Raw genomic sequence first — 17,366 nt, forward strand, 5'->3', positions numbered from 1 at the left:
AATACGACATTACTGTCGTGTACAGGTCTGGAAGAAAGCATAACAATGCTGACTGCTTGTCCCGCTCACCAGTGGAGTCGACTCCTTCAGCAGAAGAAGATTTCCCGTCTCTTACAGCGATGACAGCTTCGGAAATCGCTGAGCGTCAACGGGCCGACACAGAATTGCTCCCACTCATCAAACACCTCGAAGGATACGACGTCCACGTCCCACGCATGTTTATGAGAGGTTTATCGTCATTTTGCCTCCGAGATAATGCGCTCTACAAAAGAAACTTTGAACGCAACAAGGAAAAATTCTTACTCGTCGTACCGTCAGCCATGCGAACAGAAATTTTGGAAGCTTGCCATGATGAACCATCGTCGGGTCACTTAGGTGTCAGCCGGACGTTCGCCAGAATTCGTCTCAGATACTTCTGGCCTAAATTGTTAGCGTCGGTGCAGCATTACGTGAAGACATGTCGCGAATGTCAAAGGCGCAAAACACCACCCGTGAAACCGGCCGGACTTCTTCAGCCCATAGACACACCAAAGACTCCATTTCAACAAGTTGGAATGGATCTTCTTGGCCCGTTCCCAACATCATCGTCAGGGAAGAGATGGATCGTAGTAGCGACGGACTATTTAACACGATATGCTGAAACTGGCTGCCTTGAGCGAGGAACGGCAGTTGAAGTTGCAAATTTCTTCCTTTGTAACATAGTACTGCGACATGGTGCACCAATGGTCGTCATTACCGATCGAGGAGCGGCCTTCACAGCTGATTTGATGCAATGTTTGATGAAGATGACTCACACCAGTCAAAGAAAAAGCACTGCATACCATCCCCAAACAAACGGCCTGACGGAACGTCTAAACCGAAGCCTGGCCGATATGTTGTCCATGTATGTCGACCTCGAACATAAGACATGGGACGCAATCTTGCCTTACGCCACTTTCGCCTATAATACAGCAGTACAGGAGACAACCCAGGTCACTCCATTTCAACTGGTCTATGGCCGCACAGTAACAACCACACTGGATGCTATGTTGCCGGTAGATGATGACAGCAACAACCCGTACGACATCGACGACTTCCTACAACGAGCTGAAGAAGCCCGGCAGTTGGCACGGTTCCGTATCCGCCAGCAACAACGTAGGGACGCAAGCTACTACAACCTGCGCCGCAGAGAAGTTCAGTACCACCCGGGCGACAAAGTGTGGGTATGGACACCAGTGCGTCGCCGCGGACTAAGTGAAAAACTCCTTCGCCGATACTTTGGACCTTACGAAGTTATTCGCCGAGTACGTGACCTGAATTACGAAGTCATCCCTCATAAGCAAGCGCGATCAAAGCGGCACATCCATGCGGAGGTCGTGCACGTAGTCCGCATGAAGCCTTACTATGACAGGCAATGAAAACACATCTATAGATAAATTTGTTCCATACGCATCGGGACGATGCGTTTTCGGAGGGGGACTAATGCCGCAGAGAGCTTTCCACATGCCAGGTACAAGCACTCTCGTGAGGCACCTTTCGAAGCGTCTCATCGCTAAAATCGCCATTAGAAGAGCGCCAGCAACGCCTCGCGCATGGCGATACAGCGCGTGTCTCCCGTGCACGCGCTCACGGCAGCACCCGAGTCTGCCGTCCAATGAGAAGCCACGGCGTGGCTCTTGGCCTTCGGGGCGCGTGAAAAGTGCGTTCGGCGGAGAGACGCGGTTGACTGTGATATAGGCTGCCGTCAACTCTTTCTTCAAAGTGTGTGAATGCTTAATAATTGAGTTTCCGGGCACAAGTTCGCCCACAATAAGCCAGTGTGTTTAGTGCGCTTCATTGAAGAGTGCTACAATACGAGCATCCGGCAACTGAAGTGTCGCGTGGTCCATTACTTACAGCAAAAGAAGAAGCAGTAAGAAAATCGAATTCGAATGTCTTTACTTCTTTTGTTGATCGGTGGCGCCGAAACAAAACAAAAAAAAGAAGAAAACGTGAAGGAAAGCACGTTGACCACAGACGAATGCCTACTTTAGGCACCTAGCGATGGAATATCAAAGAAAACGTGAGACGCTTCGTTCACAGAGAACAATACGCATACTGCTCGGTATCCTACATTGGCGAGACAAGATTTTCCAGAGAGGTTGCGCCCAAACGAACGCATTGCAATCCGTCGAGTCCCCACAGTGAATAGCGGCGAGCGACTATTGTTCCTTTTACTCGTCTGCTAGCCAGAAAGCCAGTTCAAAACTCTGCCAGTGGAAAATACCCTCGGCCAGATTAAAACGATCGCGCTCCGAAGTGCGCAGCGCGGTGGTCCGGGCAACGCGAGAAAAACGCATGCGCTGTGGCTGGCTTTGGCAGCCCGCGGGTAGCGAGAACAAAAGAATCGAAGAGGCTCAATGTGTCCTCGCGAATGAAAGCCAAAGTAGAAAAATCAATAAGAACGTAGCTACCTTTGCTGGCTTTAGTGTCTTCACATGGATGATTTGGCGCAGGTGAAAAAAAAATGTTCGTGTTCTTTTCTGCGCACAAATGAACCCCCACAACGCTTCGTCTCATCGTACCTCGCTGCGTGCTTTGTAAACTTGTCTGATAGTATGTTGGGTTCGTTTGTCTCGTTATATGGTCTGATGTACGACTTTAGAAAAGTGAAGACACATTTGGAGTCATATGTTTATTGGAGCATCAAAGCCTCAAAGTTCCGGAATTCAAAATGTAAAGCACGACTTTCAAAATGTCAATTCACCTTTCGCAACAGAAGTGTATGGTAAATGTATGCCGAAAGATTTTCGAAATTGAAATGCATGCGCTCCTCAGATTCCGCGTCATCCGCGAGATGCCGCTGTGATCCAACGCGCCATCGAAACGCCCTTGAAACTTTGTGCTTGTTGCACAAAGTTTCAAAAGGGCTCGTTGCGTTATGTGACTCCCGGCGCATGGGTGTTGCCACGAAATCCAGCCAGAGTTCGCAATGATGGCACCGAAATGTCCTTTCGAGCGTAGAAAAAGACATTCTACGTAATGATTTCGGGCGACGGGGGCTGTTTTGGCCGGCGGTGCATGACAGCACGAAAATATTTTGCAGGGTGGCTGCAGCCCCATAAGGCCCCCCTTCCTTGCTGCGCCCCTAACCGCAGACACTCGCTCTCAGATTTCGGGCATAATGAAGAGCGGCAGCAGCTCTGAGCCGATTTTGCGTTTGTGCTGCCTCTCGTTCCAATGCGAACTAGGCACATAAGATTACAGTGCACACGAAGCCATTAGCTTCTCGGGCAGGCTAGACGATCGCCTCCACCGCAGCTTACCTAGAAGGTAATCTAAGATTACCTACAAGCCGGGCACAGCCGCGTCATGCAGACTGTGGCCGGAGCACAAACGGGGACACGTGCTACCCAGCCCCCCTAAATAATCGTTCTATAAATGTACAGTAAACACATTGAGTACACTAAGATATGGCGAGTACAAGAGGCCTAGATTGTGTGCATTTATTTTGAATTCTACAACATGTAGAACATAACATACAGAGACTCAAATTAATGACGCACGGCACGGCGTGGACTCGCACCATCTGAATGTTTTTCTCCTCTGACAGGCTGACGCGGCCCGCAGCCTTCGCTGGGCAGTATGCAGAATGTGAGACGGAGTATAGAAATAGTCCCTCGTGGATACTCAACATGTTGACCACTACTTTGCTGAATTTTGGCCCTCTCGCTCACTACACGTCATCGGGTGTGTTTGTCACTGCACCTACAGCGCACTCACCTAGTGCAGCACATCGCGTCAGGTGGTCCAGGGCTACTTTGGCGACACCGTAAGGCACGGTGACGGGACGCTGCAAGCAGAATTGAGAGACGTGTCGTTTGCTCAAAGACATGATGATGATCATTAGCTGCAGCCGCCGTAGTAATAATTGTTTTACTTGGCGGAATAGTAGCAACAACAGCTGTGCTATTATCTTGACTAATAAAAAACGACTGTAAAAAAGTCACAGCTACGTCGACTCATCTTTTTCAGATGCTGACCACCTTTTTATCAAAGGTAGTCACCAAACCGAGGTCAGCGATGACTTATGAAATTACTTACGATGACTTATGACTTTGTTGCTTGAAGTCAGCGGCAGGTACGTATGTTTCTCCGTATCTACGCAATGCAATCGTAGACTGGGCGCTATAGAGAAAAAATTATTTACTTATACTGATGAAGATATATCGCCTGCTTTCTGATAAATCGTCCTTTAAAACGTTATCGCTAAAATCGTGGCAATGACGCCCCCAGTAAATGTCTATTTAAAAGACTTGCATCGCACGTTGAACGAGCGTGCTCAAGGAACGACAGAGCACAGAACCGCACGGCCGCTGCTTGCATTGTCGGCATCTCAACTTCCGAATCTATGCAGCATTCTTAGGGGCAATGCGATCCCCCTCCCTAACGCCCATATCCCACCTACACAGATATACACATTCCAGCTTTACATACAACCCTGTAGCGCCAACCCGAAGACCCGAACCCATATCGCAGTGGCAAAAACGCAAGTAGACACCGCCCAGCATATATGTATGGCGCTACGGTCGAGAACACCTATTACTAACAACGTTTCCACCGCGTCCACTTTTCGCGCCTCTGCCGAACAATGGTGGGTATTTGGGGGAAAAAACAGGAGAAGGGGAGAGAGGGAAGCCTGGCTAGAGGGCGCGAAGAATTGGTGCTATACGAGTAGTGCATGCCATGGGGCTTAAAGCAGCGCGAATGACAGGAAGAAAGCATAGACGCACTTCACAGCGCTGCAAACGCCGCCTCTGGATTCTTCCTGTCTCTCGCGCTGTTTTTACCGCGTTCGTCATGAACCAGCCAGCCCAATTCAGCACACGCTTGCAGTGCATACGGTGTAAGTTTCACATTTTACCCTTGTGACGTAGGTCAGACATCGCCAGGGGCCACAGCACTTTCAACAAGCACTGCACTCTACTACACGCATTTGGCCTGTTATGTTTTTTTTTTTCGCATTACTTTCATAATCAGTGTGCACCAGACGGGATCATGCCTCACTGTGTACATGTATCAAATAATGTAAACAAGCCTTTTGTTGCCTAACTCCACAGTACTTTTCGTGTTTTTTTCTTAGATATTTCAAACATTCCATATTCAACGGTCGTTCTTCTTTAGTACTCGTATGCAATTCGATTCGGAAATCTTGCTTTCGGAAACTTTTATTTATTCTAGAGTTCAGTCCTTACTGAGTGTGGATCGCCAGAACGAAACGCGGGAACGAGCGAGTGCAGGAATAGGTGCGTCGAATCGCCGCCACACCTTGCACACTCTAGCGTTAACACTGCTTAAGATGACCGCCTTTATGTGTGAATCTTTTGTAGCTGTGCACACTTAAACTTGATTCATATTCATGTAAAATGAATTGGTTTCTCTCTCACATTTGCAGGGAGTGCGTGTCGTCGCACTGTGACGAAACGCGCGCATGCGCCAATTGTACGAGTCGATAACACTGTACAGCATGTCACCATATACCGCAGGATAAAGTTTATTGTGCTGAATCGGTTCGGGAACTGGTTCAGGATGGTGAACGGCTTGGTTAAACATTATAAATTTTATTTCTGCGAGTCAGAACTGGGTCTTCATTTACAAAAGTCTCTTTCACTAAAATTGATCGTAAAAAAATACTCAAACGAATCCTAATGCTGAACATATTAGCGAAGATGGCTAGCCAATGGCGTAAATCACTTACGAACGAGAAGCTTTTTAAATTCGTCGCCTGAACCGCAAGTAAATCGGACCATATTGAAAGCGAATGAAAAAGGTGTTTCTTTTTTGGGTTTGACATGACAATTATTTTGCTTGTGATGATGATTTTTATAGTATTGCACATACTCAAGACGGAGATTTTTTCAAGAACAGGTGGTGCATATCGTAATACCGCCAAACTAGCTATTTTAGAATATCGCCGCGTGCTGATGATAAGGAATTCCATACTATGAACTCTAAAAACTAGGAAGGGTATCGCAGGAGTGAAGCGGCCGGTTCACTCTTCAAAGCGTCGTTTTACTCTCGCAAAATGTCGAGGAGAGTGAAATGCATTGTTCACTCTCTCACCAAGGAGAGAGTGAAATGTGCTTTTCACTCTCCCCTTCAGAGAGAGAGTAGAATGCCCGTTCTACTCTTGCGGCAATAGAGAACAAAACGTAGCGTAATCTTCTGCTTCAACTGTAGGTGGCTGGCTCCGAACATGGCAATGTTTCATTCATGCACGCTGAGCAAAGAACACATCGTTTTGCTTCTAAGAGAACAGGCCGCCGCAGTTCAAAGGAACGCGTAGCGAGCGCTCTACTTTTTCACTCGGAGTTGCTCCACCGCGCGCGCGCGCGCTCAAGATGGCGGAACAACACAGCACCGGAGAAAGGTGATCCGTCCGCCGACCAGCACAGCTGCAGCAAAGGCCAGCCAAGGGAGATCGTATGTCAGCCATCTCGCGTCGCCACGAAAACACGACAGTCGTTCGTCATGCCTTGGATATAACAGCAAATCCTCCACGGTAAGTGAATTCTAACTTAGGTGCACATTGTCCGTATATGTCATGCTATCGCCAGGAAGTCGTCGCTGCGCTTAGCCGACGCGATTGACAAAGGACTAGGCATACGCGCTGTGTCTCTCGATGTCAATCGAAAAAGCCAGTCGTCGCGATAACTGCATGTGATTTTATCACTTTGCCGTTGTCCGTAAGAGCTTTAAAGATTTCAAACGCTGCCAGAACTACGGTATGTTCAATAAGACGCCAGGCGAGAGGACGCTTAAAATGGTTCGCTCACCAGCTTGTGATTCCGAGCCTATGCGGAGCCTGATTAGCGTGCGTTTTGTGTGTTTGAATTTATTCAGTTTGGCAGTATACTGGGTACGGAACGCTGTTGAACTAAGGAATCACATAACAGAAGGCGTCATTTTGCTGGCAGCATGCTTTTTTTGTAAATAAACAGCGCGCTTGACGGTGTCTCGCGCAGGGGGAATCTGCGACCACTGAAGTTACGTGCAGCACCAGTGCTAGTTAGAAACTTTGCCGCAGGCATTCAGCTGCATGCTGCAAGAGGTCAGTTGGGCGCGTTATCTTGAACTTACTGAAAACGCATGAGGAATCCATGCTTTATGCTGAAAAAAGTATAAACCCCATATAAGCGATCTTGCGCGCGGCAGCTACAAGCGACGCGATGGAGATGGCTGTCGCGTTCGCTCGTCGCCTACAAGTCGTACTCCGTGCGAGCGACGATATTGAGCGACGCCTCCCGGTGTTGCCGGCATGAGGGCTGCAATCACGCGTGACGCGTGCTTTAGTAATTTACGTTGATGTATTTTACTATAAAAAGTAGCACAAAATATTTCCGGATGTCTCGCCGTAGGTTCTTATCCTTGCACGTATAAAAATTGAATCATTTGCTCGTTCCGCGCGACAATCGGTAGTATTTGAGCGAAGTACATCCAGTTCCGGCTTCGCGCTATTGGCTAGTCGCTCATAGCACTTTCGGGCGAAGAGCGACGATTTCTAGATTTCCAGAACCGAGCCATCTGTTCAAGCGACGGCCCGTTTTGTGGCTTGAAGCCGTCGCTCGTCGCCGTCGCGCACAAAATCGCTCTCACAGTGTTTATCCCTAAGACTGAACTGTTTTTGCTCATGTATTGAAATGGTGTGATTATAGGTAGGTCTGGTTTTGTCTCCCGTTGCGGTTTTCTTGCACGGTGCGAAACTGAAAGGATGCTGATGTCTACGAACTCGGTGAATTGTCGAGCAGCTAGTTATGCATCGGCATCGAATATAACGGCTGCTGTTTGGAATTACAATTGCAAGGGCGCTTTGCGTACGCTTATTGTTTTGGACATGCCTTTGCATTTGCTAATATGAGTTGGCGTGTCAGAGTTATGTCATATGAATAGCTAAATCAGCCTTCCTCTGGGGGTTACAAGCGTAATGTGTGCATTTTGCTATTGCATGGCAGATCAAAATGTGTTTATCGCTTGAATATTTTTAGTAGAGAAATAAGATATCAAAATAAAATGTTGCTTTAATTCCGTGTCACCAGTCTGTCGTACACAGAACAATAGGTTGGTGTAATAAAATAATAACTGCGGTTTAACTGCAACTTTTACATGCCTTCAAGAATCTAAAATGCTAGATTTCAAACTGCAGCAGTAAGTCGGGTCTGTAAAAAATGAACTGCATTGCGCACCTCATACATGAAAATAAGCTCATGCCTTTTAGTAAGCTTAGATGCAGGTCGCAGTGAACTTTCTTGTTAGTATTGAAATGTGGGTAAGCTAGCCATAACAAGCCTTGTTGCCCTTTTTTATAGGCACATCCATATATCCATTGAGCTGAAGGACAATATTTTCATCCCTACTGAGCATCATGTTTGCAGCTATAATCCTCAAATTATGGCTTCAGCAGTGGCACAACCAGGGATGGTGCGGGGGGCACACTGGGCACGTGCTTAGGATGTGTCACAAGTGGTGTTTGCGATACACCAGACTCATGACAGACCTATGATGTCTGAAAATGACCAATATTCTATTCATTAGCAGGAGTATTCGAACATTCGTGCCGAACGAGGATGAACTGTCCGTTATTTCTTTTTTGTGTAAATCTAAAATTGAAGTTAATTTAGCAGTTGACTGTTGCAGTCATTTGGATGTTTTGCATGCATTTCACTAAGAAGACTAACAGCTAAGACTTTCTTTTATTGCCATGGCCTTTACTGTCTTGATGTTGTTTTGCACCATGCCCTTGTGTTGACTTTTGCATACGATATTTTTCAGGTACCTGCTTTATATAACGCAAGAAGGCAGCTGCAAGGACACGAGGATGTGAAAGAGCCAGTGCAGCGCGACTTCACGTAGTGCAGAGGAGCCAATGTCAAAAAATCAAAATACATTGGCATGCAGTTTGGACAAGTAAACTAGTATGTGGGTATATTGGGTGTACCATTTGACCAAATGTAAACAGAATCAAGATACAGTATGTTACACCAAGATGAAAATTCTCACGTGCTCCAGGCAGTCATCTTAACATGGTATATTTATGTAATGTCTCCGATTGGAAAGTCAAATCAAATATGCTCTCTGGAGACAAACACATAGCAGCAAGTGTCATTGAAAAGTTAGAAATGGGTTTTAAAAAAGCTGATTAGTTCTGAGAAGTGATTGCTTTTTGTCTTGCCTCTCAACGGATACATCCATGTGATAAAAAAATAGTGGTACAATGAAATTGCATATTTGCTTAGTGACATGATACATACTTGCAATGAGCACGGTGCCTGTGTTTACTATACAAAGCAACAGCCCATGCTTGGTTAGGTTAGGCCCCCTGCAACATGCAGGCATGGGTGATCGGCGCTTTTTTTTTATTTCTGTGTCGTGAGGTTTATTGACGTGCGTATAGGTGCAATGGCACGCAGTATGGCTAGTGCAAAAAGGGGGGGAGTGGCAGATATATGTAGCTCACTGTACACGACACAGGGCAAAGGAAATCCGTGTTCAGCAACTATGTTAAATGCCATGTATGTAAATTTTACAACGCTACTCATTCGAAGCGCGCACAGGTGCATATTGAAGAAAAGTTTTCCAGGGTACATAATTTAGTGCGTAATTTACACTAATTTTGCTCTAACCACAAGACATAATAAATTGAATATACTGCACGGAAAAACCTAGAGCGAATTTAATAGTGTGCCAGCTTCGTGTGTATAAATATAGTCTTTCCTATGCATTAGGTTTTTCGCGTAATGCATTACCAGTTGACAGCCTATCTTATCATGTGTACTCTGTTTACGTTGCAGTTGTTTATTAGTTTACTCATTTGTTTTGTAACTTATGAAATGCCGGTGTATATATATTTTCAACATTTGACATAACCCTGTATGTTTTGTAGGGACAACCCAGGAAGTGCATTTCTCAGCACCCAGTCAACTGCCAGAAGCGACTCGAACACAGGCCACCAGTAAGTGGACATCAGTTGCAATTTCACATTATGCAGTCGGCTGCTGCCTTGTACTGAGGCTTTTTTTTTAATGAGATGGTGGTGTCGTTCTAATGTACATTTTGACCACAAAGGTGCGATCATGTCTCACAGAGGCATATATGGTTGCTATTCTCTGCGAGGGACGTGTTCTCGTGTTCGTGAAGCATTTGTGTTTGGCAGTATTGTCGCCCAATGAGTCAGATATAAACACTAATTCGCCACTGCAGGCAAGTAGTTGCGAGAAACACAATATATTATGACGCTGTAAAGTTATTTCATTAATTCGAAGGAAAATTTTGCAGCGGGAAAAAAGGTTGCTATTCCAGGTAAACATGTCTTTTTCTCACAAGTTATTTAACCAAACTGTGGATGCGTGAAATTCGTGACTTATGAATAGATTTTAATTCATCCTTTAGTAATGCTTCTAAAAGAGACTAGAAATAGCATGTGACTACCTCTCCAAACAGCAGATCATACACTTACAGTCATAAGTGGTAGTTCCATGCAGTCTCGCACTCTATATAACCTTTCCTTTCAGCAGCATTGGAACTGGCGGCTGCGTTTTCAGAAGGAGGAGTGCACTTGGCACTGTATATGTATGTGTGAATTCGGTTTTCTTTGTATGTGTCGGCTCACTGAGACAAACAGTGCAAAAATCAGTTGTACCATGAGGCTGACGACACCTTCTGCTGCTAGAAATGCGGCACTTCATATTTTATAGTACTGCATGACATTTAAATCAAAGCTAGCACATAAAATGATCAAGAAAAGTAACCGCTGTTATAGCTGTTTTCCTCAAAGAAAGCTTGTCCTTTATGGGCTGTGTTAATCTGAGCTCTCCACCGATGTTTCAGTAGTATTATCCCTCAGTGAGTGAGAGATTGGGGGCAATTAATCGTGTTATTCTTTAAATGGTGTCCTAATTATGTGTATTTGTTCCAACAAAGTTGTCTAGATTACTTTATTGTGTAGTGTAAAGCTTATGAAACCATCAGCAACTAGTGAGTTGCTAACATGCATATGCATTTGTCACTATACAGGTGGCACTCGGCTGTACCACTGCAGTGCTGCAGAAATTGCCAGCACCAGCGGCTTTGCAACAGCTGTTTCACAGCATGTCGGTATGTGCTAATTTGTAGTTATGTTGGGATGGGTTAGTATTATGGACCACTGCTACTCTGTATTGTGACAGATCCATATGATAAGTGATGTAATGGGCACAGCGAAAACCTGTGAATGTTTTACTATGGTACATAAAAAGGCTCTCCTTTTCGTCACTGGAGCAGGGGAGAAGAGCATGCAGGCACTCCTGAATGTACATATATTTCAAAACATGAGACACACACACACACACACACACACACACACACATATATATATATATATATATATATATATATATATATATATATATGTGTGTGTGTACACACACACATACAAATTAACTAAAGGCAGGGACATTCCATCTTTCATTTTGAATTGACTTGTACAGCGCAAAAATACAACACAGACCACAGAGAAGCCCGCATGTTAACAGGTTTGATACACACAATAATTCAACAGATTTGATACTTCAGGTGTGCTATTTTACGCAAGGGGGAAGGGAAAGGGGAGAAAACCAGAAAAAAGAGTGGAGTGGAAAAGAAAGGAATCGTGCCAAAAAGCATGAGAAACATCGTGCAGCCAGAATCGCCAGCAGGACATCTAAAAAGCGCTCTGATAAAATTACATACAGGGAAACCTTACGTATTGTTTGTTTCAATCAACTCAGATCACATGCAGCCATTACTGCAATCAAGTTGTTTCCTTATGTCATGAGGACAAACTGGGGGTGCAGGATAGGTCCAGAGAGGCGCACGGGGTCGTTTTCTTCATATTGTGGTGCTCCCACAGTGCTACGCACTGTGGCGTTTGGCATCGTCAATTGTGACGGCATTCTGATTTTGATGCGCGTGTTTACTTGAAATGTTCAAAAAATGTCGAGAAGTGGTTTAGGGGCCCTTTAAGCCACCCTGAGCAATTATTCGTTCAGATATATCTGAAGTGATCTAGTCTGGCTCCTCAGTGTTTTAAAATTTTTGGTTTCGAGAGACATGTTTCCCGTGCCTCTTGAGTATCTCTTCTAATGAGGCTTAACTGTAATGTACACACACAATTGTGTAACTCCTCCTGCAAGTATTATTCATTAAGCCTGGTCACTGATGTGCAAAGCTTGTGGTTAAGTTTTGATGTCCATACTTTTTAGAGCTATGTTTATTAATTCAGGCATTTCTTATTGGTTCTTCGATGCAGGAGACAATGCCTACGAAATTATTGGCCCTGATGACGAGAGCCCTCAAGGGGCAAACGACATCTCTGTTGCAGAAGTGAGCCCGATACCACCTGAAATTACCATGACAGGTGGCACGGCAGCAATACATACAGAGACGGCCATGTCTACTGCAGCTGCAACAGTGTACGAGGCAAGCAGCAGTGTGTCAGCATCAGCAGCAGTGTCAGAAGGAACCGCACCAGGCCTGGTAGAGCAACATGTGTGCTATCACTGTGACTTTTTTTGTAGTGCATACAACTCATTTGCTCAACATACAAAAGCTTTTCACCACGACTGTGAGCCAGTGTTCTTGTGCAGCAAGTGCAAGACTAAGTTAAGTGTTATAACACAGTACAAGCATCACTTTAATATATGAAAGCATATTACAGTTGTTGCCTCCCCAGCCAGCCCACATAGTGACAACAATGTGGAACACATGGTTGGACACACATCTTCTCCATTAGAAGATAGTAGAGACTGTCAGTGTTGTTGTTAGATTAACTGGTCTTTGTAGGCAACTAGAAGGACAACACAGATGTCATAAGATTGTTGTTTATGTTGTTGTTGAAGAGGTAAAAAAGAAGTTTGATGCAGCTGGAGTGCCAACTGATATTGAGCAAATCAAAAACAACCACCTGAGAAAGCAACATTATCGAAATTTGGGTATCTATGTGCCGCCAACTCTGGTAAGGATGGCATAGGACAGAAGTGTGTTGAAAATCACACAGACACTGCTGTTCCATCACTGGTCACAGTGAGCAGTGACTTATAGGGCAAGAGAGTCAACTGAAACGAACATTATGGCATAGTGTCATGCTCCCCTGTGACCACTTTATATGTTATTTTGCATGATACAGCTCAACCTCCAGAAACGAGACTGCAACTTGTCTGTAAAAAGCTTTCACAAAAAATTATTCATAACACTGTTAACACAGCAGTATCTTCTTTTTTTGTGGGTTCGAGGTTCCCGGGTGTCCATTAATGCAAAAATTGCGGAAAAAAAGAACATGCGCCGTACTTGCACCTTTTTAACACGTACGAGGGGGACAGAACTTTTCTAGTCATGCATCTTCATCATACTATCAAGTTTTTAAATGCCTTTTATAATTATTATTACCAGTTATATCTGAGTGCATTGTATGCATTTAGCAGGTGTAAAATCAGGTCAGTTGGATCAGATGCCTTATCTGCAAGAGAGCCCTATATTCAAGAAATTTGAATTAAAATAGGTACATTAGAGACGCAGTCTTTCTGAACTTTATTGCGTGTGGTTTAAGCATTGCTCAATACTTTTGTGAATGGCAGTTTCAACCGGCACAGCACTGCGCTTTGTCACGGTCAAGTGTCTTCAAAGCGGTGTTTACCATTTGTGTTGATCTGTTTGTGTATTCATAGAGCAAGCTCTTAATTTATTTTTTTCCGCATTCTTGTGCTTGCACTAAGCTTGTATAAGGCAGTTACAAAGTGGGCGTCACTATAACGAACTGTTCTGTTGAGCTTACACTTGCAAATAATAGTGTTCAGATGGCCGCACTTCTATGTAGGTGCACCGATAGCTTTGTGTATGTTCTCATGTTTGTATAAAGCTTATATAAGCTAGTTACAAAATGTATGTCACTAAGCATTGTGATATTCTTTAAAGAACTGCTTGGTTGGTTTTACACTTGTGAATTAGTATTGAGGCGGTGGTATTTCCATGTAGGCCCACTGCTAGCTTTCTGTGTGCTCACGTGTTTGTATTAAGCTTTTACAAGGGAGTTACAGCATGTACGTCACTAAGCGCTGTGATATTTTTAAAGAACTGCTTTGTTGGTTTTACACATGTGAGTAATAGTACTCGGGTGGCACTAGTCATGTGTAGGTACACAGGGACCATTTGTATACATTATGCTCATCTAAAGCATTTACAAAGTGTATGTCACTAATCACTGTGATATTTGTTGAAGAATTGCTGTGATGGTTTTACACATGTGAGTAATAGTGGTCAGGACACAGTACTTGCGATGTATAGTTGAACTTATACAGTGTCAAGACATGGGCTGTATACGTACCAAAAGAAATGTATGTCATTATATTGTTGTGATTATTACTGTTTGGATTTTATTGAACTCTAATAACATTTTTTCTTGTATCTATTGAGGTATGGGAATTGGTCATGCAACCAAACTGAGAACCTGAACTTGTGCATACAAATAAACAGCTAATTTAAGAGTATACTGCTCATATTCTGCGAAACCAGTTTAACAAATCTTGTTCACGAGGGTTGCAATGTGGGCTTGTTGGTAATGCATCTTCAAGGGGAGTATGGTAGCGCGATTCAAAGACGGGACAAGAGAAGACACAAAGGGACACACACAGCGCTGTGTGTGTCCCTTTGTGTCTTCTCTTGTCCCGTCTTTGAATCGCGCTACCATACTCCCCTTGAAGTAACAAATCTTGTACTACAATGCTGGAAAAATGACAGAGCTAACAGGGATGTACAGAAAAAGTTTGCACTGGCTGAAGGACTGCCCCACACTGGAGTTGGTAATGTTGCGTTTATTGGAGTAGAACAGCAAGTGCACTGCTATTAAAAATGTGAGTCAATGCAGAAACATAAGGCAGACGAGCAGATGTGGCACATTTTTTTCAGGGCCCTCCATGCCTACTACTGCATTTGTAGTCTTTCTGTGCTCTTCGTATAAGCCCCTGTTCAGCCAAGGTTTTTACTCCATGACTGTTGTTCTACTGGGTTCGTAGCAATATTGAAGAAAAAAATGCAGTGGTTTTCAAGAACTTTCGAGGCCCTGACACAGTAACTTCAAGGACCTCGTGCGATTTTTTTAGTAGTTTGGACAGGCAATAACTTGTTCAACAACATCGTTAACTTTAATGTAAACAAAAGAATACAAAACAAATCGCATTTCACTGATTTCAAACATTTGAAAGACTGCTAATTTGGCTTTCACCGCCCATCACTAAACGCACACAAGGAAGCATTTCAAGAAAGCACTCAAAGTTTTTCTGCAATAGCACAATTAACAACTTGGACCTGCAACATTTGCAGTTTTTGAATACTGTTTGGTTTTACAGTGTATGGGATGTCATCTGTTGCCTCAGCTTTTCGCCACCAAATAAGCAATAGTCATTTGTAATTTCCTTTTATTGTGTCTGTAGCTCTCAATTTACTCATCACGGCTTTTCTTTGAATGCCTCAACTGTTGAGCTTCCTGCTTCTGCTCCTCCAAGTACATTTGTCGCCGGTTCCATGTGCCTAAAACTGGTATCTGCAGCTCCTTTGTAATTTCAACTTTAAGGATGTCGCTTTCCTTCTATTACCTCCACAGACAATTCTCTGTGACATGCGAAGAGTGTCACAGAAGGGAAAAAAAACGCTTGGCAATGTCTGCTAAGTCTAGCCAAGTGTACAAATTTAAGGACTTTCCAGTACTTCTAAAAATTCCAGGGTTTTCAATGCCTTGAAAATGGCATTTTAGAAATAAATTGTTTTCAAGGAACGCTACAAACCCTAGATTCTAGCACCTAAATAATTTTACAAGCTTATTTTGGCATGGAGTTCGGAAATTCATGCTTTTTAGCTAACGCTGCACTATCTCTGAACATTGAAGCCACGAGAGCGCAACCATTTTGGAGTAAAGAAAAATACTGAAAGCTTTTAATACCACTCTTTTTCTATGGAGCTTCGTATTGCCTAGTTAAGTTTACGAATGTGCCTGGTTTTGGTGGGCGTTTCTTCGACATTTTCTGTGAGAAGTAGATGACTAACCCCCGTATTCAGAAATGTATAATAATACGAAGCTCATGCTTGACTTTATATAAACGACGCCTGGTGCGAACGTCCCCCAGACTCTCACTGCCTGTTTTTTTGTGCGTTCACGACTTGCGTCATTTAGATCAAGCCAAGCATGGGCTTCAAGTTATGATTCATTTTTGAATATGGGGGTAAGCGTGCGCAATTCCGGGCAACGCATTGTGCCATTGACACTGAGAGGAAACGGGGAAAACAAAGTTAACGCCCTATGCTCCTAAACTTTCGCGTACCTGTGGTGTGCGTGTATCGTGGAAGAAGAAACAGCGCAAACACCAGGAAGAAAAAAAGCATCAACCACAACAGCGCTTCGTGGTGTGGTCCATGTTTTTGCGTCGTCCTTGTGTTGCGCTGTTTCTTCTAAAATGCTCAACCAACTAGCCGGCAAGTCCATCCTGTGCATATATATTGAACACACGTATGAATGTAGATGGTCTTCGAAGCTTTTAGAACGAGCACTGCCACAGGATAAGAGCACTGCACGCGTAACAAGTGGACACATTAGTCATTTAAACATGCGTGCCAATGCATGTGACGCGGCTATCGGCATAAGCAGTCTCCAAATGCTGGAATGCATGCTCTTCAAAACGCTAACGATCCGCTGCTAATGCAGGACAACAGCTCACAGCGGACTGAACCAAACTCTAAACTAATGCACTTGAAAAGAACGCCTACACGGCAGCGTGAGACACGTCGAAATGCCTGGTACTGGCGTCGCAGTTGACCACATACGAATGGAACTGGCGGAAAAAATAAACAGAAATGCTCACCAGTATACGCGCGACTTAAATTCACATACGTGGATGGTTGGCACGATACTTTGTATCAGCGTATTTTCGGAGAACATATAATGCATGGACTGGAAAAGCACTCGATCGTGAGCTGAACGGCACATTTGTTATTTTCCTGGGGTGACGACAAGCCGTGAATAGTTCTCACGTCGTCGTCTACGTTGTATTCCTTCGATAGTCGTTGCAAGGAATGGAAATGATGCAAATGCAAACGTATTCCAGTACACAACAGCACAGCACACTGCAGAGAAACTCCACCTGCCGCAGCAGATTCCTCAAATACATTTGTTATGTATATAACCTCTAAAAGAACACGACTGAGCCTGGTGGCTCTGTGGTGTAAAGGTTAGGATGTGTGCTTTGAATTGTATAGATGCGAGTGTACGCGTGTTCGAATCCACGTGATGTATAGAGCAATGTGGTTGTCCGTAAGTATGTGATTCCCTCGACTATTGTGTTCTAATTAGA

The 17,366-nt window shown here is 44.2% G+C and overlaps 1 protein-coding gene and 1 long non-coding RNA gene across 2 annotated transcripts in view; one reads left to right on the plus strand and one right to left on the minus strand.

The window, feature by feature from the left end:
* Positions 1-17,366, minus strand: part of LOC129383174 (uncharacterized oxidoreductase TM_0325-like) — a 64,930-nt gene that overhangs the window by 37,203 nt on the left and 10,361 nt on the right. The window contains exon 5 of the mRNA XM_072286906.1: positions 3,742-3,811. Coding sequence (XP_072143007.1) covers positions 3,742-3,811 — 70 coding nt within the window. The remainder of the gene's footprint in view (positions 1-3,741; positions 3,812-17,366) is intronic.
* LOC140216411 (uncharacterized) lies at positions 9,905-14,424 on the plus strand. Its single transcript, XR_011893073.1, has 3 exons — positions 9,905-9,967; positions 11,029-11,109; positions 12,281-14,424. It is a non-coding gene; the product is annotated as an uncharacterized lncRNA (long non-coding RNA).

Source organism: Dermacentor andersoni, chromosome 3, assembly GCF_023375885.2.
Source record: "Dermacentor andersoni chromosome 3, qqDerAnde1_hic_scaffold, whole genome shotgun sequence".
NCBI classification, from domain to species: domain Eukaryota; kingdom Metazoa; phylum Arthropoda; class Arachnida; order Ixodida; family Ixodidae; genus Dermacentor; species Dermacentor andersoni.